The 27,309-nt window shown below is 37.2% G+C and overlaps 1 protein-coding gene across 6 annotated transcripts in view; it reads right to left on the bottom strand.

The window, feature by feature from the left end:
• Positions 1-27,309, bottom strand: part of LOC311605446 (uncharacterized protein) — a 354,125-nt gene that overhangs the window by 65,959 nt on the left and 260,857 nt on the right. For all 6 annotated transcript variants that reach the window (XR_014781945.1, XR_014781946.1, XR_014781947.1 and 3 more), the window contains one exon: positions 12,881-12,993. Coding sequence is in view for 3 of the 6 variants with exons in the window: in XM_084795968.1 (XP_084652094.1) it covers positions 12,881-12,993 (113 nt within the window). In the remaining 3 variants the exon portion in view is untranslated. The remainder of the gene's footprint in view (positions 1-12,880; positions 12,994-27,309) is intronic.

Genomic DNA, 27,309 nt, shown 5'->3' on the forward strand with positions numbered 1-27,309 from the left:
CTACCCACTGAGATACATCTTCAGACTTCAGTTGATGTTTTCTCCTATGCCAATAATATTGCAAAAAGGAATGAAAGATGCTCTTAAAATCCTAACCTTTAAAATATATTTCTTATTTTCATCATGTTCATTTAAGAGACGTGTATTATAGCAGGAAAGGGTATGATAATGCATTAAAATAAAAATTAGCTAGAAAAAAACGATTCTCTTAAGTCACACGAACTCTAAGTAAGTATATCAGAAACAGGGTGACTGTATTTCAGTGGTCAGCACTGAATCTTTTACTCCATGAAAGGATACTTATGACAATCAATCTTGCTGCTCAATTTAGATGATCTTTTGTGTCCTCTGCCTCACATTAAATACATCAAATGTTTGGTTTTTAACTTAGCCTTGTTAAAGCAATTTCGTTCAACTTCATGGAGGAAATGATGTTATTTGCAGTGACAGGAGATGTTATTCACTATCATTGTGTAAATGAACTGTCATATTCTTTGTTGAGCATTCAAATTGACACAGTGAAGAAGCTGTTGAAGATTGAGAATGATGGTACCCGTTTTTTATTTTATCTAATAGGGAAATTATTGTTTTTTGTATTTTTGCTTTCTTTAGCATATATATGTATGTATGTATATATATATGTGTGTGTGTTATATGCACATACATGCAATATATATATATATATATATATATATATATATATATATATATATAGATGTTGGTCACTTTATTTTCCTCTCCCTCCTTCCTCTCAGATCATCACCACCTACCTATCTATTCATTAATTTCATGTTCTGTTGTTTTTGATCTCTGATATTAACTTTGAAATCAAAGTAACTTTTGACTCCTCTCTGTATCATACCTACTTAGTTTAAATTGTATCAACCTATATTTAATGTCTAATCCATACACTTTCATCTATTGCACTACAGCCATTTTACAGCTGTACGCTTTCCAGTTCACCGTTCCAATTCAGTTATTTCCTTCACCTTCTGAATCTAGTGATATTTGCCTGTTCATCATCTTTATCAAAATAAGCTACCGTCTCACAACACAAAGTCATCGTTTTGTTTTGTTTTATAAGAGAAGAAAGTTTCAGGCTTGAAGTTCAGAAAACAAAGGGCCTGAAAGGATGTATTATACAATATGGTAGACTGAGTAGAAAGTTAAATAACTTTTTGTTTGACAGGTAAGATTAAAGTCCCACTAAAGGTTCTAATGTACAGAGTCTGTAATTTTTGTGAGGCCTGTCAACTGACCTGTTATTGGAAAAATTGTCCCAAAAGTACAGAATATCATAGGTCAAAATAAGAAAAATTTAAAATAAATATAAAAATGAGAGGTGACTAAGTAAAAGAAAGAAAGACAGCTCTTAGATGTGGCATGGATTTCTGTGTTTCAAAGGAGGTCCTAGTCAGATCAATATAATGACAATAACTAGGCAACAGCTCATGAAAATAGAAAAGGAAGAAGCCCACATTTGGAGAGTTTACTTTGCATAAAGGGAATTTTGCAAATGTTATATTGGGAATCCACACAACTCACAACCTAAAACAGAAATTATGTTCATTTTGCAGATAAAGAAATGAAGCTGAGCACTTATTGTAGGTGGTGAAGGGCATGTTTCCAGTAAATGAGACAGAAATATAAGAACAATGGTAAAGCAAAATGTATTATTTACTTCATGAATTTTTGACAATATGCAAATAAAACTTGCCTAGTCATAAATATGCATATAAAAAAGAATGGTTTGTAATCTCCTACTGTGACTATGGTAGCTATGTTTATGAAGCAATGGGGAATATAATATTCAAAGTCAGTTATTAGACTTATATTACTCATGATTCTTTATATACATTTTCTTTCTCACAAATTTCTGAAGAAAATATTTTGGGAAGAAAATAAATCTCTTTATTTTATTTATATAATTTATTCAGATTACACCTCAATTGTTATCCCCTCATTTGTACCTTCCCATTCCCGCCTCCCTCCCTCTTTCATCCTATTCCCCTCCTCCACAATTGTGTGGAGAGCAGAGGACTGACTCTGACAAGAACTGTGATGGCCCCCATTTGACCACTTCCCCTGGTGGGGGGAGGCCTGGTGGCATTCAGAGAAAGAATAAGCAGGCTACCAGGAAGAGACTGGATAGGCTGTGATAATATGGTGGGGGAAGAGGTCCACTTCTGAAAATGTGTCTTTTATGCCAATATATTTTCATCGCATACAAGTACACAAGAAGAGTAATAGCATCACTCACTCCAAAACTCGGTTTATAATGGCTTTCCCTGTAACTTTGTTCTCAACATGTAAGTAAGCAATCATGCTAAGAAAATCTTCTGATGAAAATTTCTGAAAAAAATCTTTTACTTATTATTTGTGGAGATTTGTGTTTCCCCATGAGATTTCTTTTACTTAAAGTTATAGGGATGCCATCCTTTCAATCTCTGAAGGTTTTTTCTAAGAGAATTGATGCACAAATGCAAGAGTGACTGCTTTAATAATAATTGTAAACTGGGAATGTTTTCATACTTATTTTTTTTTTAAAACTCTATTTTGTAAAATTTATCTTCAGTAATAACAGTAAGGAAAGCATATGGGTTTCCTTTACCAAATTAGTAGAAAATGATATTGTATATAATAATGAGTTGAAAACTCAAGCCATAAGAATATTTTGGTGATAATATGAGAGAGGCTGAGGCAGAAACATCCCAAGTTTGAGTCCAGCCTTTGGTGCACAGTAAGACTTTGTCTCAATAATCAAACATGAAACCACAACAAAAATGGAATATATTTAGGGACTCTATTTCTTTTACCCCACTTAGAAGTCATCCATAGTTTGCTTAAATTATAAACTGATGATTCTTACAATAAAATCATAATATGTTTTACAAAATTATAAAAAAAACCACTTAAAATAACTCACAGAGGGGTAGAAAGATAGTAGGACCCAGACACCTACGAAACATTATCTCCTATAAATGGCTGCATAGGCAATGCCAGCACAAATGGAGTACACCCACGGAGTCCCACCCTTAGATGTACACATGAGTGTGGAATGGAGTACACCCATGGAGTCCCACCCTTAGATGTACACGTGAGTGTGGAATGGAGTACACCCACGGAGTCTCACCCTTAGATGTACACGTGAGTGTGGAATGGAGTACACCCACGGAGTCCCACCCTTAGATGTACACGTGAGTGTGGGATGGAGTACACCCACGGAGTCTCACCCTTAGATGTACACATGAGTGTGGAATGGAGTACACCCACGGAGTCTCACCCTTAGATGTACACGTGAGTGTGGAATGGAGTACACCCACGGAGTCCCACCCTTGGATGAAGAACTACAGCCAACTAGTGACTGTTGTGAGAAAGAAAACTGGTCTATTTATTGGTTGTAAACTGCAAAATGGTCAGCTTTGAAGCCATATTCACATAAAGAACCAAAATTGATTCTTCGGAGTATATATATATATAGCCTTTCCACACACATGTACCTATGTGTGCATATAACAATAATAATGAGAGAAAAAGAGCCTAACAACTTGAGGAACATGAGAGGCGCTCAGGGAAGGGTAGCAGGAAGAGGCTGGAGAGAGTTGGGGGAAGGGCTAGTGGATGTGATTCTAGTTCATATTTTATGTAAAAGTAAAACGAAGTACTTCAAAGAATGGAGCATTATATTTTGTTCTCTGTTCCAGGATAGACACTAGTAGGTAGACACATTATGATGAGTGACCCCATACCAGAAGTATATGGAAAACATAAGCAAGAATTGATGCATTATTAAATCAAAACTGAAAGCAGGATATGCTGTTAGAAGATAGGAAGATAGGTGTAGATTTTGGAGGAGTTAGAGGGAAGAGTTAAGATAAATATAATCAAAATATGTAACATTCTCAAATAAGTAAAATATTTAAGATAAAAAGATAAGAAACAATTTTAATATTTCAAAGGCACCTTCTAGTGCAAATACATATTTCTGATTTTACATTACAGAAATAGAATGTATCCTAACACATTAATAAATCTTATTTCTAATATGAAAAGTTGTCTAATTGTATTTTTATTTATGCCGTGCCATTCAACATCTAATAGCCTCCCTACTAGTAAAAATAAAGCAAATCATCACAGATAAACTAGTATTTTATATCATATAAATGAAGCAAAAAGCTGCTTTCCATTCTCTTGTTATGATTTTTGCTAGACTAATCCCAGGTGGTACTGAGTCCAACATCATTTCTAACATGAATGTGATTCATTTTAAGTACATTGTTAAAAGTTATGCACAAGAAAATGCAGTACTATTCATTTTAGAGTTATGAATTATAGCCCTCCAGTTTAATATCTGATCATTTCCTGGTGTTGGCAGTGGGGATTTAGGCAGGTTCTTACTCTGCCTAAGTATGGCAGCTAATAGATGAAGTAAGCCAATGGTCTGTTGTCTCTTACTCACAACATATTGTGAGTGTTCTTAAATAAATAAAGGCAGGGAAAAGCTTGTTGCAGAAATTAACAAATAAAATACAAGAAAGCTGATATCCAACCTCCTGTGCTTTTATACATATTATGCCTTAAAGCCAAAGAAAGGTGGCCTGATCATTTCAAAAGGCTAAAGGTGCTAATGAGACTGGGAAATAGAAATCTATCACCTTTCGTCAAACAGACCAGATAAAATCTTCTGTGGATGAAAACAAAAACACAAAACAGACTCAAAACACACACACACACACACACACACACACACACACACACACACACACACACCAGAGAGAGGGAGAGAGAAAGAGATAGATAGAGAGAGAGAGAGAAAGTTTTGATTCTGTTGAAATGCCACCAACTGACATATTATATTATATTATATTATATTATATTATATTATATATTATATGTATTATATTATATATACTTGAAATCATACAATTTTACATGCAAATGTATTTAAAATGTTTGGAGAATAGTTTTATAGGTACTTTATTCTTTTCACCAGGTAATATGCTAACAGCAAATCCTGGCCCACACCTTGATCATGCACTTCCTAAATTTTAGAAGAGTGAGAGATAAATGACTTCGGTGCAGCAGATGCAGAGTAAATATTGTTCAATATTGTTAGTCAAATCAAGCAAGATGCCACACAGATGCTATTTTGACTTTTTAAACCACATTGTTACTAGCATATGAACAATGTGACTCCGTCCAGTTTCTTTTTTGAACTTGTTTTCTTCTGTCCATTTACTGTAAAGTTGGTACCCGCAGAACTCTGCCTTTGAATCTGATCCCACTTATCTACATGAGTCCTTCCCCTTTCTTTTTTTCTAAATTTCTTTCCTTAGTCCTTCTCCATCCTGCCCCTCTGCTGGATATTCCTTAATGGCTACAGTTATTGATGCACACACCAAAACATCATGGTACAAGCCTTAAGCACAACAGCAAATTTAAGTGTTTCACATTGAATCTTGCTTATCTATGGCAATTATAGTGGATTCCTTCCCTAGTTTATTCCTAAATCATTACACTTCTACCTCAACTTGTCTTCTCCTTCAGAACCTATTGTGAATAATTTCTTCCCCTTTAAAGTTACATAAAACAGAAAAAATGAACACCATTTCCCACCCTTTTGGTTTCCCTACACAATGGTCCTAATAACTCTGATGAACTTACTCTTGATAATCCTCTTTAACAAGTTGACTCTGGTGTTACCCTTCATATTCAACCTCCACAATGACTTTACTTTCAATGTCCTCTAGAGAGAGACTTCCAAACCTCAATCCATTCATGTCTTTCCTCTGTTCAAATCTCTGCAGCGCTTCCAGATGGCTCTGCATTCACGTTTTTAGCTGAATGGACTCTGGATGTGTTCTTTGCTTCTCTCAAGGTCCAGGTTAAGTTTTCTTATGTCACAAGGGATTTCCCAAATACATTGTCTTGTTCATCTTGTGTTTCATTGATATCGATATTTAAATTTGTACATCAACATGACCAATAGTTTCTTTTTTTAGTGGGGAACTAAATTTGGGCCCCAAGATATCATTATTACAGTGAGTCCTAGGTTTCACCCTAGTAGAACTAAGGTCTTTAGCATGATGATCATAAACCATTCCTTAGTAGTGACCGCACAGTGAGTAGTGACACAGTATTTAGTGATTGTCTGTCTATCTAATGATAATTGGGGTGAGTGAATAATTTGTCTCATATGTAGATGTCAGGTTAGATTGCATACATTTAAAAACATGTCATCTTCTGCAGTTGTTTTTATGGAGTATTTGAGTGCACATGGTGTATAACCTGCCAAATGACAGAAACTTGGCAATAGCGTACGCTGCCTCAATTGAGATATATTATTTAGCATAACATTTAGAAACAGGACCAACGTTTAGAAAATTGAAATCTCTTTCAGATCTCTTTTAATTAGGTAAGTCTTTTGTTTATATATGTTATTGTACACCCTGTCATTAATGGAAATTATCTTGGGTTTTATTTGGAATGAGCACTGATAATTATTCTCCCTTTTTGGATAAATGCACAAAAGATAGCAAAAAAAGAAGTTTCAATTTAAAATTAAAGTTGATATGTCTCAAAAACTTCAAACTTTCATTACAGACTCACAAACTAGCGCTGCGCATATTTTAAGCTACTTTTCCAATCCAATGCATAAAACCTTCCTCCAGTCACAGTAAGCAATGTGACCCTCAATCTAACAGCCATGTGACCTGCAATCTAACAGCCACTTGACCCAAAATCTAATTTTCTTCTAAATCTAGAGTATTGCAAGTATCCATGGATAAATTTCAGGCATTCTACAAAGCCATAAAACTGTTTCCAAAAATTCAATTTCTATGCCTTTTCAAGCAGATTTAACCTTCCAAAGAAATTAATACTTACTGCAATTTATTTTATAGGTAAGTGAAAAATACAGTATCCATTTCAATGTTCCTGTATGAGAAAATATTCTCCCTGAGACAGAGTAAAAGGTGTTTATGTAACTAGTCATTGGGGCAAAGATTAGCTTATTTTGTGGCACACTACATTTTAATCTGGCATTAAAAGAAAAAGGGGGGTATATTGTTCAGGGGTTGTGTGTGTGTGTGTGTGTGTGTGTGTGTGTGTGTGTGTGTGTGTGTGTTTCTGAAGGCCTGACAGAACAACTTATTATTTTAAAAGGAAAGATTTGTGAATGACTCATAGTTTTAGATGTCCCATGCTATAATCTGTTGGCTCCATCATATGTAAACTCTGGTGAGATAGCATCATGACAGCGAGACTTGATGAGGCAGAGCTGGTTACCATGTGGTGGCAATAAACTAAAGTAAGAGTTTCTATAGCAGAGGACCAATGTCTTCCCTCATTTTCATTCTTGCCAGACCCTAGCACTAGCAATGGGCTGGTATTGCTCATCCAAGTCAAATCTTTCCTTCTCAGTTCATCATTAGTGGACCTTAGTTTCACAGACATTCCTAGAGATGCTTTGATAATTTTGGTTCTTCTTACTGCAATCAAGATGAACCATCACAAAATAAGAAAGCAGACAATGTTTATTTTTGATATGCAAATTAATTCCACGGGGGGGGGGGGAATTCATTCTGTGTATATTATAAAAGAACTGTTTTTGGAATATTGCAAAAACACTTAAGAGTTGAGCCAAAATGTGCCCCAGTGAATTCATTTTATCTTCATCTGTATTTTTGTTCTCCTTTTCTCTGTAGATTTGTATTCATTTCTATTCATTTTTTGTACTTATGGCTCGAGACTCTTCAATAGCCAGCCTATTTAAAGCTTAGAACTGGAAAAGCATTATGGTGATTAACAAACAAGACTCCTTTTAAAAGGTCTTTTCTGAAATATTTAATTTGAAAACATGAATTAGCACCTGCCTTATACACTTGGCACTGAAGAGAAAATTATATCGATCACTTAAATGTCCCAAAACCAGAATCAGCAACAAAGGTTAAGATTTTAAAGTGATACTGTAAATAATTATGTACAAATCCATTTTATTATAAATAATAATTAGAAAAGATTGTAGTAAATTTATGTTCTAATCATGATTGCATTTTGGGCATTTTATTATAACGAGATGAATATTTCATTTTTGTTTACATTTCATTCAACATCTTGGCCACACTTCAGAGACTTTCAAAAGGTATGGTCTGAAAATGTTAAATTTAAGAATAAATATACTTATATGCATATTAATTAGTGAAAAAAGAGGACATGAATTTGAAGGAGATCAAGTTGCAATATATGGGAGCATTTCGGGTTAGTGGGGATGGAGGAAGGGGAGACTGAAGATGATGGCTGCAAGGGTGCAAGATACTAGAGTATAAGAAGGTTAGAACCTACATATGCGGTGATCAACCTAGCAGCTGATTCCAAAACACCTACCCTGGAGTGGAGGGGACATCCCAGGAGCTGGGGAAGCATAGTTCCAGGCCCTCCCTGGGTCTTCTCCTGGGTCCAGCAATCACACAGTTCGCAGCTCTTACCTGGTGCTTTCTGTCTAGTGGGCATCTGCAGGCCATCTGAAGCCTATTGCCTGCCTGGAACTCTCCTCCTGCACCTGCACCTGCACCTGCACCTGCCCAGTGCCTTCTGCCTGCTCAGCCCTTCCAGCCTACTTGAGTTTGGGTCTACAGTTCAAGGGACTCTCCTCTCCAGTAATCTAACATGAATTTCCTCCCACTGCCCGTCCAATCCAAGAAGAGTAGCACTGGTCCCCTAGAGGAGAGTGACTGAACTATTGGAGCATATAGGGTCCTAGGATCCAAAATAGCAGAACCCAGCTGAATCGGACTGCCAGTAGCACAGAGTCTGCTTAAAAACTGTCTGCTACAAAATGACCAGGTTCACGTTCTTCAGCTCTTTCCATGCTACCTCTAGAGGAAGACTCCAGAGTCCAGAGACTTGCAGATCCAGCCTTTGTCACAGATCTACTAGCTGTCTTGAGGAGACAAGAAGAACCTCACTGGATTACAACAGTCTGAGAAAGGCAGCAGGTTCTTGACATAGACAGTCAAAGCCAAGGACAACCAGATGGCTGAAGGTCATTATAAGAACACACACACACACACACACACACACACACACACACACACACACACCAAAAACAACCAACAAAACAAGCAATATGGCTCTATGAAAACCACCCCCCCTCCAAACACTCCATACTCTAATGCAGTGCAAACACAGGAAAATTACATTAAATCACTGCTTATAAAGATGTTTGAGGCATTTAAAGAGGAAAAAAATAAATCCCTCAAAGTAATACAGGAAAATACAACTAAACAAATAGAGGCCTTTAAAGCACAAAATCACTCAAAGAAATGCAGAAAAACACAACCAATCAAATAGAGGCCATCAAAGACATACAGGCAAATACAATCAAATAGGTGAAGGAAGAAAAAACATGAAACCTGAAAATGGAAAGAGTCAATAAAGAAAACACAAACTGAGAAAATCCTGGAGATGGAAAACTTAAATAAGGTAACAGGACCCAGAGACGTAAGCATCATCAGCACAATATAAGAGATGAGGTAAGCATCATCAGCACAATACAAGAGATGAGGTGAGCATCATCAACACAATACAAGAGATGAAGTAAGCATCATCAACACAATACAAGAGATGAGGTGAGCATCATCAACATAAAACAAGAGATGGAGGAAAGAATTTCATGTTCAGAAGATAAAAATAGAAGAAATCGACATCAAGCAAAAAAAAAAATTAAAATGGAAAAATTCTTGACACAAAACATCCAAGAAGTCAGGGACAGCATGAATAGATGAAACCTAAGAATATAGGAATAGAAGAAAAAGAAGAATCCAGGCTCCAAAAACCAGAAAATAATTTCAAGAAAACCATAGAAGAAAATTTCCACAACCTAAAGAAAGAGATGCACGTAAACATACAAGAGGCCTACAGAACACTAAATAGACTAAAACAGAAAAGAAATTCCTCCTGCTATATAATAATCAAAACACAACATCTACAGAACAGGGAAAAATATTAAAGGTGCCAAGGGGGAAAGGCCAAGTAACTTATAATGGCAAACCTATTAGAATCACACCTGATTTCTCAGCAGAGATCATAAAAGACAGAAGGGCTTGGGAAGACATCTTGCACACCCTAAGAGATTATAGTCTACTTTACCCAGTAAAACCTTTGAATCACCATAGGGAAGACAAGGTATTCCAAGATAGCACCAAATTTAAGCAATATACATTCATAAACCCTGCACTACAGAAGATACTAGAAGAGGCTAACTACACACAGAAAAAACACAGGCTATAAATACCTTTAGCTCAGCAGAACCAAAAGAATCAAGAACACAAATGTACTGCCACAACCAATCTCAATATAAAAAGAACTAACAGTCACATCATTAATATCTCTCAACATCAATGGACCCAGTTCTCTAATGAAAAGACACAGGCTAAAATAACAGATGTGTAACAGGATCCAACATTCTTCTGCATACAAGAAACACACCTCAGCAACAAAGAGATTCATTACCTCAGAATAAAGGGCTGGAAAAGGATTTTCCAATCAATAGGACTCAAGAAGCAAGCTGGAGTAGCCATTCTAGTACCTAGTAAAATAGACTTTGAACCAAATTTAATCCAAAGAGATGAGGAAGGACACTTCATTCTGATCAAAGGAAAAATTCACCAAGACCACATCTCAATTCTGAACATTTAATCCCCAAATGCAAGGGGATGTTTGTAAAAGAAACACTGATGAGCCTTAACCACACATCAAATTCCCCACGCATTAATAGTGGGAAACTTCAAGAATTGACTCTCACCAATGAACAGGTCAATGAAACAGAAACTAAACAGAGAAATGATGACACCAACAGATGTCATGAATCAAATGGACATAATCAACATCTATAGAACCTTTCATCCAAACACAAAAGAACACACCTCCTCTTCAGTATGACATGAAACCTTCACCAAAATTGACCATATAGTCAGTCACAAACCAAGCCTCAGTTGATGCAAGAAGATTGAAATAGTCTCTTGGTAGTTTATCAGACCACCATGGATTAAAGCTGGAACTCAACAACAAAAATAAAATGCCTACACAAACTTGGAAACTAAACAACTCTCTACTCAATAACAACTATGTCAGGGAAGAAATAAAGAAAGAAATTAAAGGCTTCCTAAAATTCAATGAAAAGGAAGATGCAACATATCCAAACATATGGGATACAATGAAAGCAGTGCTAAGAGGAAAGTTCATACCACTATCATTGTAAAGAAAGTAGAGATATCACATACAAGGAGCATAACAGCACATCTGAAGGCCATAGAAAAAACAGAAGCAGACACACCCATGAGGAGTGGATGGCTGTAAGCAATCAAACTCAGAGGGGAAATTAACAATTTATCAACAAAGAGAAAATCAACAAGATAGACAAACTCTTAGCCAAACTAACCAAAAGGCAGAGAAACGCTACCCAAATCAACAAAATCAGAAATGAAGAGGGAGACAGAACAACAGACACTGAGGAAATCCAAAGAATCATTAGTTCTTATTTCCAAATCCTTTATTCTACAAAATAGGAAAACACAATGGAAATAGGCAAATTTCTTGATAAATTTCACCTAACCAAGGCAAATCAAGATCAGGTACACAGCTTAATTAGTCCTATTACCTCTAAGGAAATTGAAGCAACCATCCAAAGTCTCCCCGCCCCCCCCCAAAAAAAAGAAAAAAAAAAGCCAAACTCACAGGCTGGCAATGATATGGAGAAAGGGGAACACTCCTCCATTGCTAGTAGGAGTGCAAACTTGTATAATCACTTTGTAAATCAATCTGATGCTTTCTCAGAAAATTGGGAATAGCTCTACCTCAAAACCCAGCTATACCACTCCTGGGTATGTATTGAAAAGACGTCCCACCATACAATGAGGACACTTGCTCAATTGTGTTCATAGCAGCTCTATTCATAATAGCCAGAATCTGGAAACAACCTAGATGGCGCTCAATAGAAAATTAGATAAAGAAATTGTGGTACAGGAGATCCAATATTTAAAGATAGCAGCACCGACCATGCATGGTATAAGATCAGTGGAAGAGCAATAACTAACAGGCTCTAATTCTGTACCCCAAACTCTAGAATTTCTGTTCACAAAGTGAGAAGAAAACCCACAGTAGGGGAAACAGCAGATCCAATCTCAGGACACCCAGCTAATTCTGGAGAGGGACCCCTTGTTATGCAGGAATGTGGTCTCAGCTGCTGGGCACCTGTGTACTCCCGTTTCCTCCTTGGTGGATACCTTTTGTATACTGAGGTGTGCACCCTGACTCCCAGGATCCATGAGGACAGTCCCAGATCCTGCTTAAAAGAGCAAACCCATATCCCAACGGAAAATAACCAGACCTCTGGTCTTATGGGTTCTCCAAGATGGCAGCAACCAGAAAGCACAGTATCTGGGCAGCAGGAGCTTGGAGCAGGAAAGCTAGTTGACTCTGGTACTTTCCTCTGACAAAAAGAGGCTTCCCAGGCTCCTGAGGAGCACAGTTAGTCCTGAAGATCATATATCAGATTAGAGCCACAGGCAACGCTCTGAGAGCCAACTACCAGTCAGAGATTATACCCAACAACACAAGGAGGGCTTCTGCAGGAACATCCAGATTCCTGCCCAGGGATGCACCCAGCTAGCACAGTGTCTGAGCACAGTGTCTGGGCAGTGGGAGCTTGTTAATCTCTGAGCAAGAGATCCAGTGCTGGGAAGCTGAATCTGGGACCTCCCATGACAAGAAGAGGGCCCTCAGATTCCTGAGGAGCCCAGTCATCCCTGAGTAGCATACATCTGAGGAGAACCAGAAGCAGTTCACTGAGAACCAGCTGCCAATCAGAGACCATACTCACCAATCAGAGAAGGGCTGCTGCAGAAACATCCAGCTCCCTGCCCAGGGCTCTTCCCACCAGGAAGTCCAATAGATTCGAGGAAATACCATCCAATGCCAGATCCAACCAGATGCCTAAAAAAAAACAGCATAAAAACACAATCAACAAAAGCAAGAGCAACATGGGATCTCTATCACTCAGTTACCCACTGGCAAGCAGCCCTGAATACCATTACACAACTGGAACATAGGAAAATGACAATAAAGCTATGCTAACGAAAACGATGACAGCCTTGAAAGAGGAAGCCTTTAAAGAAATACAAGAAGTTACAGCCAAACAGAGTGGGGCTTTAAAAGAGGAAATGAATAAATCATTCAGTGAACTGAAGGAAAATACAAACAGGTGGAGGAAACCAATAAAGAGATTTGAAGATGGAAGTGAAAAAAGTACAGAAAGCACAAGCTGAAGAAACCCTGTAGAAGGGGAATTTAGGGAAGAAAACAGGAACTACAGAGGCAAGCATCACCAAGAGAATGTAAGAAATGAAGGTTAGAATCTCAGGTGTAGGAGATACAACAGAAGAAAGTGATGCATCCCTCAAAGAAATATTGATTCTAAAACATATCTGATATAAAATATCCAAGAAATCAAAGACATCATAAAAAGACTCATTTTATCAAGCCACAGTCACTTGCATACCTAAATGACACAAAGACCCAACAAAGAAAGAAATTCAGACCAATTTCTCATATTCACATTGATGTAAAAATACTCAATAAAACACTCACAAACTGTATCTAAGAACACATTAAAAATATCATCCACAATGACCAAGTAAGCTTTATCCCAGGCACACAGTGGTGGTTGAATTTACAGAACTCCTTAAATGTAATATACTACATAAAGTGAAAGAAAAACATCATATTATCATTTCATTAGATGCTGAAAACCATTTGACAAAGTCCAACACCTGCTCATGGTAAAAGTCATGGAGAGATCAGGGGTACAAGGCACATACTTAAGCATAGAAAAGACAATATATACCAAGCCTGTAGCCAATGTAAAACTAAATGAAGAGAAACTTAAAGCTACTGAAATCAAATCGGGGACAACAAAATGGTGTCCACTCTCTCCTTATCTTGTCAATATAGTACTTGTAGTCCTAAGTAGAGTAATAAGATAACTAAAGGAGATTAAAGGGATACAAATTGGAAAAAGAAAAGAAAAAGTATCACTATTTGCAAATGATATGATAGTATACATAAATGACCTAAAAATTGTACAAGGGAACTCTTAGGGCTGATAAACAGCTTCTGCTTAGTGTCTGGATACAAAATTAAATAAAAAAAAATAAGTATCCCTCCTGTATACAAAAGACACTTGCATGCTGTCATACAGTACTTTAAGGAGTCATGACTCACAGTACATGGAGCTTGCCTCATAGGCAAAGGGTTAGTCACATAGATTTTATTTATGATGTATCTTTTGTTGAATTGAATTGAGTCCATATGCTCAAAAAACACCAAGAACATGACACTATCAAATTAGGGATTATAAAAAATCAGCAGCAGCTTAGGTGAACAAAAACATAATTGTTCTTTAATTATTAGGAAGTAGCTATTATATTCATTAATAAATAAATAAGTGAACTGAGAAAGAAATTTTGGAAAAAGCACTTTTTACAATGGACACACACACACACACACACACACACACACACACACACACACACACAAAACAAAACAAAACAAAACAAAACCCATAAAGTATCTTGGGGTAACTCTAACCAAGCACATGAAAGGCTTCTATGAAAAAAGTTTCAAGTCTCTGAAGAAAGAAACTGAAGATGTTAGATGATGGAAAGTTCTCCCATGCTCATAAATATATAGAATAAACATAGAAAATGGCTATTTTACCAAAAGTAATCAATGTATACATTCAATAAAATTCCCATCAAAATTCTTTACAGATCTTGAAAGAGCAATTTTCAACTTAAAAAAAAAGCCCAGATGGCCTGTACAATAAAAGATCTTCTGGAGGTAACTCCATCCCAGATCTCAAGCTGTACTGTAGAGCAACAGTGATAAAAACTGCATGGTACTGGAATAGAAACAGACTCCTAGATCAATGGAATTGAACTAAAGATCCAGAAATAAATCTACATGCCTATGGACATTTGATTTTTGATAAGGAAGCCACAATCATACAATAGAAAAACGACATCTTCAATAAATGGTGCTTGTCTACTTGGAGGTCTACATGTAGAAAATTGCAAATAGATACATATTTATCACTCCACACAAAACTATAGTGATTAAAAAACTCAAGTTAAACCAGACACACTTAATCTATTGGAAGAGAAAATGGGGAAGAGCCTTGAACTCACTGGCACAGGAACCAACTTCCTGAACAGAAGACCAACAGCTCAGGCTCTAAGATCAACAATTATTAAGTGGGAACTCATGATACTGAAAAGCTTCTTTAACACAATAGCCACTGGCAACAAAAGAAAAACCACAGCCTACAGACTGGGAAAATATCTTCACCAACCCCACATCTGACAAAGGGCTAATACCCCCCAAAAAATACAGAATTGAAGAAATTAAACTTCACCAAACCAAATAACCCAATTAAGAAATAGGATTCAGACCTAAACAGAGAATTCTCAACAGAGGAAAATCGAATGGCTGAGAAACCCTTAAAAAAAAATGCTCAACATTCTTATTTATCAGGAAAATGCATATTCCTGCGATTCCATCTTACACTCCTCAGAATGGATAAGATCAAAAACTCAAGTGACAGCACATGCTGGTGAGGATGTGGAAAAAGGGGAACACCCCTCCATTGCTGCTGGGAGTGCAAACTTGTATGACTTTGCATGTCAACCTGGTGCTTTCTCAGAAAATTGGGAACAGCTCTACCTCAAGACCCAGCTAGACTCAGAAGAAGCTCTAGAACAGAACAAGGACACTAGCTCAGCTATGTTTGTTCGTAGAGTCATTACTTGTGATAGCCAAAAAAACTGCAAAGAACTCAGATGTCCCCCAGTGGAAGTATGGATAAAGAAACTGTTACAAAAATCAATTCTTAACTTCATATGGAAAAACCAAAAATCCAGAATAGCCAAAACAATCCTGTACAATAACAAACCTTCCAGAGGAATCTCCCTCCCAGATCTCAAGCTGTACTGTACAACAACAATAATAAAAATGCCATGGTATTGGCATAGAAATAGGCTGGTTGGTCAAAAGAATTGAATTGAAGGCCCAAAAATAAACCCACACAACCATGGACACTTGATTTTTTTTTACAAAGAAGTCAAAACCATGCAATGGGAAAAAAAAATAGCATCTTCAACAAGTAGTGCTGTTCTAACTGGATATCTACATGTAGAAAAATGCAAATTGACTCTTATTTATCACCATGCACAAAATTAAAGTACAAGTAGATTAAAGACAGCAACATAAAACCAAACTCACTAAATCTGTTAAGAGAAAAGTGTCAAAAAACCTTGAACTCATTGGCAAGAAAGACAACTTCCTGAACAGAGCACCAACCCCTCAGGCTCTAAGATCAACAATTAATAAATGGGACCTCATGAAACTGAGAAGCTTCTGTAAGGCACAGGACACTGTCAACAGGACAAGATTAGAGACTTCAAACTAGAAAAAGTTCTTCACCAACCCTATTTCTAAAAGACATTTTAGAAGTCAAGAAGCTACAAACCACCAAACAAAATAATCCAATTAAAAAATGTAGTACAAGGGAGGGAGTGTGGAATGGGAAGTTACAAGTGATGGGATAACAATGGGGATGTAATCTGAATAAATTGTGATAAAAAAGGGGAAAAATAAACTAATTAATGAAAAAATTTTAAAAAGAAAAAAGAAAAGAAAGTGGGGGTACAGAGCTGCTGGGTGAGGCCTCTTCAATGACTGTTATGCTCGGCTCCTTTCTTCAAGTACAACAGAATATCATAAATAGTGTCAGTGGTTGACTCCATCTTATACAGGGGTCTCCACCTGGGCCAGTCATCGGCTGGGCCTTCCCTCACATTCTGCTCCTTCCTTTGTCCCTGCACACTTGTAAGAAGGACAAATTAAGGGGCTAAGATTTTGTGGCTGGGTTGTTGTCCCAATCTCTCCATTGGGAGTCTTGCCTGTTTCAGACTCCATATCTTCCGCTGCTAGGAATATTAGCTAGGGTCACTCACACAGGTTTCTGGAAGTTTCCATTGTCCCAGAGATCCCCACCCAATCCAGATGTCTTTCCCAGTTCCTCTTCCCCCCCAGCCCCACCTCCTTCTCTCTCCCCCTTTCCTTGCCTCATCCCTCTCCTCCCAAGGCTAAGCTATTTCCATTTCTCAGTGAGATACAAGTGTCTGCTCCCCTTGAGCCTTTCTTCTTACTTAGCTTCTTTGGGTCTGTAGTTTGTAGCCAAGTTATCCTGTGCTTTATGGGTAATATCCACTTAAAGTGAGTACATACTATGTTTGTCTTCTGGGTCTGGGTAACCTTACTCAGGATGATTTTTTTTTTCACTCATCCATTAAAAACAACGGCTCCCACTGCTTTTAATGGTGATACTTCCTCCCTGAACTCTAGGGAGATATTTTGTCCTGCTCTATGATTTAAATTCAATTCTGAGACTGAAAGGAAACTGAAAGCCCCCACTGAGTTTATTGTAGGTTTTGAGAAGGCAGAGGAGAGGACAAGAAGAGGAGCTCCAAAAAAGAAAACACCCTAACCCAGGACTAACTGACCTTGAAGTTAGTAGTCTGACTTGCATGGCAGAATGTGCCTTTTTAAAGAAGCTCATGCTGTGCTATTTCCTCTGTTTATCTTCACATGTGGGTTTAAACCACTCACCACCTTGAGTTGACCCTGTCCAACACATATTTCTTTGCTGCCAATATTGCTGTCACATTTGTGATAACTGTAAGAGAACTTACATCACTTTTTACATAAGAACAAGACTAGACTCTGTATGTAACAGAAACCAAGACTGGTTACATGGTTGAGATGGTTACATGATGCCATGAACTGATGCTACCACAGCTTAAATTACAGGAACATCTGTCATGGGACATGGCCCTTGGGCTAGTGTCCAGATATAAGTGAGTGTATACCATTTGACTATTTCTACTTCTGGGTTAACTCACTCATTATGATCCCTGGTGGCACTCAGAGGAAGGACAGCAGGCTATCAAGAAGAGACTTAACACTCTATGAGCCTATATAGGGGTGGAGGTCCCCCTCAGTCACAGTAACAGGGGAGGGGAGTAGGGGGAAAGCCGAGAAAGGGAGGAATAGGAGGATACAAGGGATGGGATAACAATTTAGATGTAATATGAATAAATTAATTTTAAAAAACAGAAAAAATTACAAGAACATCATACAAGTTTCAAACAGATAGCTGCATTCTCCATAGAGAAGGTATTAAGAAGCACAAAATTTTATGTATATAATATCTAATTAGCCATATTAGTATTCAGTCCAGAAGTAAATAGATTGGTTGTCATTATTTTAGTACCTGTGTTAGTTGATTTCAATGTTCCACTCTACATATGCCTGTATTATACTAATATCACATTTGCCTCAATTTTCTCTTATTCCCTCCGCTCTTCTTCTTGATTGCCTTCCTTTCCTCTAATGCTCCCCCTGGTGCTTCTATGTCTTCTTGTCCTATGGACTCTACATTTGAAAAAGATATGGTACTTGCACTTTTAAGTATGGCTTATTTTGTTTAACATGGTGATCTCTAATGCTATCCATTTCCTGCAAGGGATTACATTTCACTCTTCTTTGTGGCTGATTTTTATACATTCATGCACAGATGCATTCATTCATTCATCTATCGATTCTAGAACTTGGCTATAACTCTGTCACAATACATATTAAGATACAAGTATTTCTGTGACATGCTGACATGGATTCCTCCAAGTACATGCCTAGAAGTAGTAGAGCTAAATTATAGCTCATTTTTCACTTTTGGAAAAACTTCTATCCTCACTTGCATAGTGTCCATGATAATTTACATCCCTACAGTGAAAGTTCACCTTGTTAAATCAGTGGCTCCTTTTCAAGGAAAGACTACGTTAACACTCTGTGTAGTTTTGTATTTTTTATTTGGAAGGGGAATTATAAATATTTGGAAAATACTGACTACTTCTTCAAAAGTACAAGACTTCCCCTATTACTTCCAAGAGTTGTTAGTTTTGTTTAAATAAATAGTTTTGAAACTAAAACTGTTTTAAGAGTGAATTCTATGTTTGTACTTGGGGCTGTGGTATATATTCCTATATTCTGATCACTTGGATGGATAAGGCAGGAAGATGGTAAGGTCATGGCAAACTTTGAAAAGGCAGACAATCTCAAACAACCCTGAACAACTGAATTAGACAGCAAACATGTCCCATGTGCATGTGAGTGGAGGGAGCATGAGGAGTTGATTACACGTCACATGTCATTGACAGTACTGGCCTCCAGATTCTGACATTCCTTTTGTGTCACTTTTAAATATCCCAAGCAATGAGTGAGGCACTTGTGTCCATGCATTTATGCACACATACAGATGGGAGGATCAGTGATCCAGAATCTGTTGACATTTATATAGCACCAGGTCCTTCAAGTATTGATTCAATTAGTCTGTCTTTACTGAAATGAAATATATACTACACTCCACACTAAGGTCTGGGTTGAAAATGCAATTCTGTAAATTGAAATAATAAATTAAATAAATTTTCTTATGGTTATGTTGGGAATAAAGGTAGGTGTCTTGTTTCTGGTGAGAATGTGCATAGCTTATCAGGTGGATTTGTACTTCTTTTGTGAACTGAAAGGAGACTTCAGAAAAATTTAAAGTACTATGTTCCTTCCTAGTTCTTACCACTTGAAAGTATTTTGGCTATGATTTGTTAATTCTCATCTATAAACTGTGGCCTAACATGCCAGATCATGGCACACAAAAGCAGTTTGACCAAGGGAGGATTGAAGGGAAAAATGGGAAAGTAGAAAAGTAGATTTTATTAAGCAATTCACTGAACACTAAATACAGACTAGTACAGAGGAAATAAATAGCCAGATGCATCTTTAAGGATTTAAAGCAAGTACAATATCTGAGTATTTTTTTAATCCTCTGCTTCACTTCAAATCCAGGGGTTAAAGTGTTTAGCCATCTCAAAATTAAAGATGATAAATAATACTAGATAACATATTTTTATTCAAAGTTACCCTAACAGATGCCCTTGGCCAAGAGAGAGATAGAAAGGGAGAAAGAGAGACAGAGAGACAGAGAGACAGAAAGACAGAGAGACACAGTGCTGACTTAAGACAACAAGTCCTATGAGGATACGGTGATCGAACAATGCCGGGCTGCAGCCTTAAGAGCTTGGGACAAGGTGGAGGAACCTGGTAAGATAACCGTTCCCTTTACTAAGATATTTCAAGGGCCTGGAGAAGCCTTCACAGAAGTTTTGCAGAGATTGGCATCAGCGCTAGATAGAGCAATAGCAGATGCTGACACCAAACAGGCATTGAAACTTATTATGGCATATGAGAATGCTAACACAGAATGTAAGAGGGCAATTAGACCCTTAAAGGAAAGAGGAGCTCCATTAGATGAATGGGTAAGAGAAACACTTAATATTAGCTTTCACAACATCAAAACAATATAGTAGGTCGAGCTATGACCAGAGGTCCCAGATATCACAAGACCTGGTGCTTTAAGTGTGGCAGACTTGGTCATGTACAAAGAAACTGTAAGGTTAAAAGTTTCAGACTTCAAAAGAACAGGTGCACTCAATTTGGAGGAAATGATGCTCGTAGGGCAGAACAAGGAGCATCTGGCCATGATGATTATGTGGTGCCAAGACTTCCAGGGTATGGCAGCCACCATGGTAAAGGAAAACATTGGGCTCGAGATTGTCAATCCAAAAGAGGTGCACAAGGTAATATCTTACCGGCAGGAAACAGCAGGAGGAGTCCATCAGCTAGAATCCCTTTCATCTCCCTGAAGCCTATTCTGACTTGTTCTCCAGCTTGTCACAGAGATGCCACAACCCACAGTTTCTCTTCTCTCTGCAGGCCTCTTGTCCTGCCCTCACGCTCCCCAGGTCTGATCTCCACCCTTGTTTCTCTCTGCTCTCCCGCTTCTACCTTGTTTTCTCTTTTCAACGACTACCTTTGTCTGTTCTGTTGCCCTTTCTGAATGACATTTAAGCATCCTCCTTTAGGTCCTCCTTGTTACTTATTTCCTTTGATCTGTGCATTGTAGTTTGTTTATCCTGTACTAAATGGCTAAAATCTGCTTATAAGTGAGTCCATACCGTGTGTATCTTTCTGGGTCTGGGTTACCACATTCAGCATGATCTTTGCTAGTTCCACCCATTTGCCTGCAAATTTTCTGGTAGCTTTGTTTTTAATGGCTGAGTAGTATTTCACTGTGCAAATGTATCAGTTTCTTAATCATTCTTTGGTTGAAGGATATCTAGGTTGTTTCCAGATGTGGATATGGCAAATAAAGCTTCTATGAACATAGTTGAGCAAATGTCCTTGCTGTGTAGTGGAGCATCTTTTGGCTGTATGCCCAGGAGTAGTATGGCTGGGTCTTGAGATATAACTATTTCCATTTTTCTGAGAAAGTGCCAGATTGATTTCAGTGCCAGAAAACACACAGTTTTCTGGTCTTGTAGAAACATAGTGGTTTAATTACACGAAACAACTTACTATTTTCCTACCACCATCCTCAGCAATATCATATTAGTATATTTTGGATTTTATTATGTTAGAATGTTTAGTTTTAAATTTTTCTGCTTGAGTTGGTGATTCAGGTTTCATAAAAATTCTAAATCAATTTTTACTTTGGATTAAGGCATTTTTTTTTAATCTCAGAAAATAATCCTAAACATATTTTTTCTTTTATACTATGCATTCATGCAAACTAGCATTATCAACATGGACAATTATAAAATCAAAATATCAATTAACTCTGAAAAATGTTGACAAAGTGCTGTGATCTTCAGTATCAAAAAATTCAGTCAAGGTTTTATTTTTTGTGTAAAAATAAACAAGCACATCACATCTTATTAGCATGTAAAATTTTCAACTTTAATAAGTGGTTAAAATATATATAAGCAATGAATTGACTTTTCAATAACTTTCTCTATGCTTTATCATCACTACATGTTTGATTTACATGCAGAACTCACACATTTGTACACTTGGACCGTGTAAAAGTTTCATGAAAGGAAAATAGTTCACAAGTAGAGAACATACCTAGTTACAACAATGCCCACATCAATACCTGAAGAAGTATTTTAGATGATTAGTGGAATTCAAGCAACATCGAACTCTGATTACATCTCCTTTGTTTCTCAAATAGTACAAAGCATTTCTCTTGTTAACCTGTTAGCTTAGAAAACACAGAGCACATGGCATGAAGAAGGGGTAGAGTTGATAGTTAATCCCTTTCTAATTCTATCACAAGCATGTGCCTTACTGTCATTTTAATGTTCTCTCATGTGAACAATAACATGCATCTTCACCTTATTTTCATTCTGGGAAACCTGTTTATAACTGGAATTTAAGAATAATTAGGGCTTATGAATGTGCGTTTTTATTTTGCTCTTATAGATCCAATCGTTGATTTGTATTTGTAGTTCCTGGTGGGGTCTGGTGGCTCTCTTATATTCTTTGAGCAAAGCTGGCCCACATACGGAACTGTACAACATCAGCTACAAACATCGCAGCGAACTACAGAATACAGACAGCTTGGGGCTCTTGTCCAGAAAGCTGACTGTAACCTTGGAGAGTTTTGCTGATGTCATCTTTTGCTCACTTTCTGCAGCTCAGTGCAATTTCTTTTCCAAGATTTAATATTTTACCAGTCCTGGATTTGGGCCTCCTGTTGTTGTCTGCTTTTTAAAAAATACGTCCTACCAAAATGTAAGACAATAGTCTCAAGCCAAAGGTTTTCTTTAAAGGTGCACTTAAAAATCTTTCATAACTTCCTCCTGACTTCATTCTGAAATTCTCTTGAAATTTTCAGTCTCAAAACCCTTTGGTTACTTGAGAGTGTCGTTGTAGACCACGGAGGCCGAGCCACCACGAGAAGAACCAGCAGCCCTGAGCATCTAGGCAATTACAAGACATTAAGGACAAACCTGTTGTAATTATCCACACAGTTTAGCCATGGTCTTAGGTTGATTCAACATAGTTTAGATGAGGACATTAAAAGACAGCTAGACTCTAAAGTGTCAGACCTAAACGGTGAAAACATGTCTGGTTATCCTTTGAGAGCAAGATCTAAAGTAATAAAAGTCAAAGTTGCTCTGCAAACCCATCATCTCTCCAAATCATTTCAGTTGTCAAGATTTTCCATTAGAGATAAGATTTACTATTTTTAAACTTGAGGACTTTTAATAAATACTTTGCATTCCTCTAAGAGAAGTGAAAACCACACTTTAAGTGAAGTATATCCTGACTTTACTTCCACTTACAACAACAACAAAAAATGAGAGCAGTTGGTATCGTGGTGGTGTTAATATATTCACGCAATACGTTGGTAGACATATGGGAATCCAGGTTTTTTTCTCTTGCTTGTACATTTTAAAAGGGAAGTTCTAGGCATGCACTTTATGTACATAAAATATAATGTTCAAATAAGGACAGTGTATGAGAGCCTGGTTGTTGTGAGCTCTGTGCTGTCAGCAGGGATGAGTTTTCAGTGTGTGGTATTTTAGACTTCATTATATTGCTCCACGGAGCATTCCTAAAAAAGCAGCAGGTAAAAAATCAGGAGCATTCAAATGAAATGATACTCAGGGGGTTGAAGAATGTGCTTTTTGCCCTCAAATTGTCTCTATTGACAGAGTTGGCTTCAGTTTGCCATTGAACTCTGACAAGGTGATTATTTTTAAAAACCAAAATAAGGTGCATAATACATTTTAGCCTGAAGCTAAAAGTTAAGTGTGAATATTCATTCATTTTTTTTCCTCTGGAATTCCATGGGAAAATATGAAAGAAAAGAAAATCCATGGCCAGAGTTTTGAAGCGTCACACTCTACCAATTATATGGAGTTAAGGAATGGTATTTAAAAGAAATTATTATTTTAATAATAGGAAATTTCTTTTATTTTAATGCTGAAGTTTTGCTGAGGAAAAGAGAAATTACGATTTTATTTTTTATTCAGAGTAACCGATCAATTTAGAGGAAAATCACATATTTAAATATTGTAAAGCACAAGGTTACCACACAGAACACAAAATCGCACACTGAAATGAGAAAGATAAGTGCATCTTGTCAGCAGAGCAGTGCTCCAGAGTCACATACGTGGACTCAGGGTGGTAGGTCATGATTTGGATCTTTCTGTAGAGAGAATGCATCTAGGAATAGTGTTCCTCTCTCTATAGCGCAAGTGGTATGAGTCACAGTCAATGTCATGGTTCAGTCAAGGGGCTGGTAAGTCAGTAGGCAGCTCCCACTTCCTGACAGCACTCTGACGGCTTACTCATTCGGTCTGCTTTAACAGTCTCCACACATCTGTAAATACTAACGGCCTTTATAAGAGACACTAAATCAGAGCATTCATCTAAGCAAAGTTTTGTGAGTTAAACACATAGAAACAAATTTAGTGTAGACTCTGGGATTACTTTACTAGAAGTGGCTAATAATTTAGTAACCAGTCTGTACAAACACGCAAGCAAGAGTACAAGGATTAGGTGACATAATCCCTGCTCACGGCTCCTTTCAACTTGTAAACGAAATAATTTAAAAGAAAAGAAATTTTTGAACAACTCTATTTTTGCTTGTTTTGTTTTGTCTTTACACGTAATTGAGTGTTTTCTCAAGTTTGTAGTCTTCTAGCTCAGGCCCTCCAATGCTGTCACCCCACTTAGCATACCATCAAAAGCAAATTAGCTGATGGAATTGACTACATACAGTAAAGGAAAGAAAATGTCACTATTTGAAATGCTTACCATGATTAATATATCTAAAAACATAATACTCATTGTTACTTTCAGGTTTTTAAAAATAACATTAAACTTATTTCAATGCTTCTCTTTTCTTTCCTTTTTGAAAATTATTTTTAAGGTTGAAAGGAAATTTGAAAAAAGATATTAAATAGTTCAATGGGCTGGCCTAATTTTTGATAACTTTTGAAATACACATTTATAAACATTTAATGTTTAAATTCTGTGTAATTAAATAACAATAACACTTGAGGTTAAATCATGATCAGTTATATAGAAAAAAAAACAAACTAGTATTTAGCCACAAAGGAAAATCTTGAGATGTTATCCTCTGTAAGTACTAACAATCAATGCCTATAAAAAACAAACAAATCTGTTTGTGTGTATGTATCATAGTGTATATAATATTTCCATATCATAAAGAGAATCAATAGGACACTTGAAAAGATTTAAAAGTCTTAATTTAAGCAGTCATTTTTGCTAATATGTAAATATAGTGATCACTTCCTAAGTGAGAAAAAAATAAAACAAAATAAAAATCATTCACTCAACAAAAAAGGGAAATGGCTAAGTATTAGAAAGATGTTCAAATTTACTGCTCATTAGCGAAAGAAATACAATTAAAACTATGGTAAGATCATAGTTTGTCTAGCAATTTGACAAAGGATAAAAATCTGATATTAATGCATTGCGATGGAGGCAGGAAATAAACACTCATCTTTGTTTTGATTATATAAAAGTACACTGCAGAAACAAGTTATAATGTGATTTGATATTATATAGGAATTTAAAACTCATAGTCTCTTTACCTAACCTTTTTTATTATGATTATGAATAGAGTGACGGGCCTTTTTCCATTTATCTATTTATTTATTTGTACATTTTATATGATGATCACAGCACCCCTCTCTCCTCTCTTGCCCAGTCCCTCCCTCACACTCCATCTTTTCAGAGTAGGGGAGGCTTCCTATGGGTACCAACCCCCCTGGCATATCACGTTGCAGCAAGACTAAGTGCACTGTCCTCACGGAAGCCAGACAAAGCAGGCCAGCTATGGGAAAGAAATCTAAAGAGAGGCAACAGACTCAGAGTCACCTCCCGTGCTCCAATTGTTAGGAGATTCACATGAAGAAAAACCTGAACATCTGCTACATATGTGTATAGGGCCTGGGTCTAGCCGTGCATGCTTTTTAGTTGGTGGCTCAGACTCTATGGACTCCAATGGGCCTAGGCTGGTGGACTCTGTAGGTCTTCTTGTGCTGTCTTTGAACCTTCTTGCTCGCTGAATCCTTCCCCCAACTCTTCCACAAGATTCCTCGAGCTCAGCCTGTTGTTTGGCTGTGGGTGTGTGGGTCTTTGTATCTGTTTCCATCAGCTGCTGGATGAAACCTCGTAGAAGATAGTTATGCTAGGTTTTTTTCTACAAGCTTAACACTATATCATTAATACAAGGGTTGTCTTTCTATCATGGGGTGGGTCTCAAGTTGGGCCAGCTTTTGCTTGGCCATTTCCTCAATCCATACTCTACCTTTATCCCTGAACATACAGTAGGCAGGTCAGATTTGGGTGGAAGGTTTCACGGGTGGGTGGTTGATCTCTTTTCTCCATTGGAAGTCCTGCCTGGCTACGGGAGGTGGCCAATTCAGGCTCCAGGTAGATCAATGGAATAGAATCAAAGACTGAGAAATGATGCCACACACCTGTGGATGTTTGATTTTTTTTTTTTTTTACAAAGAAGCCAAAACCATACAGTGGAAGAAAAGAAAGCATCTTCAACAAACAGTGCTGGTCTAACTGGATGTCTGTATGTAGAAGAATGCAACTAGATATGTATTTAGCACTCTGCACAAAAATTCAAGTGCAAGTGGATCAGGGAGTTCAATGTAAAACCAGATACACTAAAGCTAATAGAAGATAAAGTGGGGAAAAGTTTGAACTCATTGGTACAGGAGACCACGTCCTAAACAGCACACTGAAAGCTCAGGCGCTAAGAGAAGCAATTAATAAATGGGATTTCATGAAACCAAAAAGCTTCTGAAAGTCAAGTAACATCATCAAAAGGAAAAAATGGCATCCTACCAAATGAGAAAAGATCTTCATGAACCTACATCTGACAGAGGGATAATATCCAAAATATATAAAGAAATCAAGAAATTAAAACCAAGAAACCAAATAACTCAATTAAAAAAGGGGTACAGAGCCTCAACAAATTAATCTCTAATGGCCAACAACCACCTAAAGAAATATCAATGTCCTCAGTCATCAGGGAAGTGTAAATCAAAACAACTCTGAGATTCTATCTTATACCCATCAGAGTGGTTAAGATTTAAAAAAAGAACTCAAGTGACAGTATATGCTGGGTAGGATGTGGACCAAGGGGAACACTTTTCCATTTCTGGTGGGACTACACATTTGTACAATCACTTTGGAAATCAATCTGGAGGTTTCCCAGAAAATTGGTAATAATTCTACCTCAAG

This window comes from Acomys minous, assembly GCF_964271855.1.
Source record: "Acomys minous genome assembly, chromosome: 9".
Classification (NCBI taxonomy): domain Eukaryota; kingdom Metazoa; phylum Chordata; class Mammalia; order Rodentia; family Muridae; genus Acomys; species Acomys minous.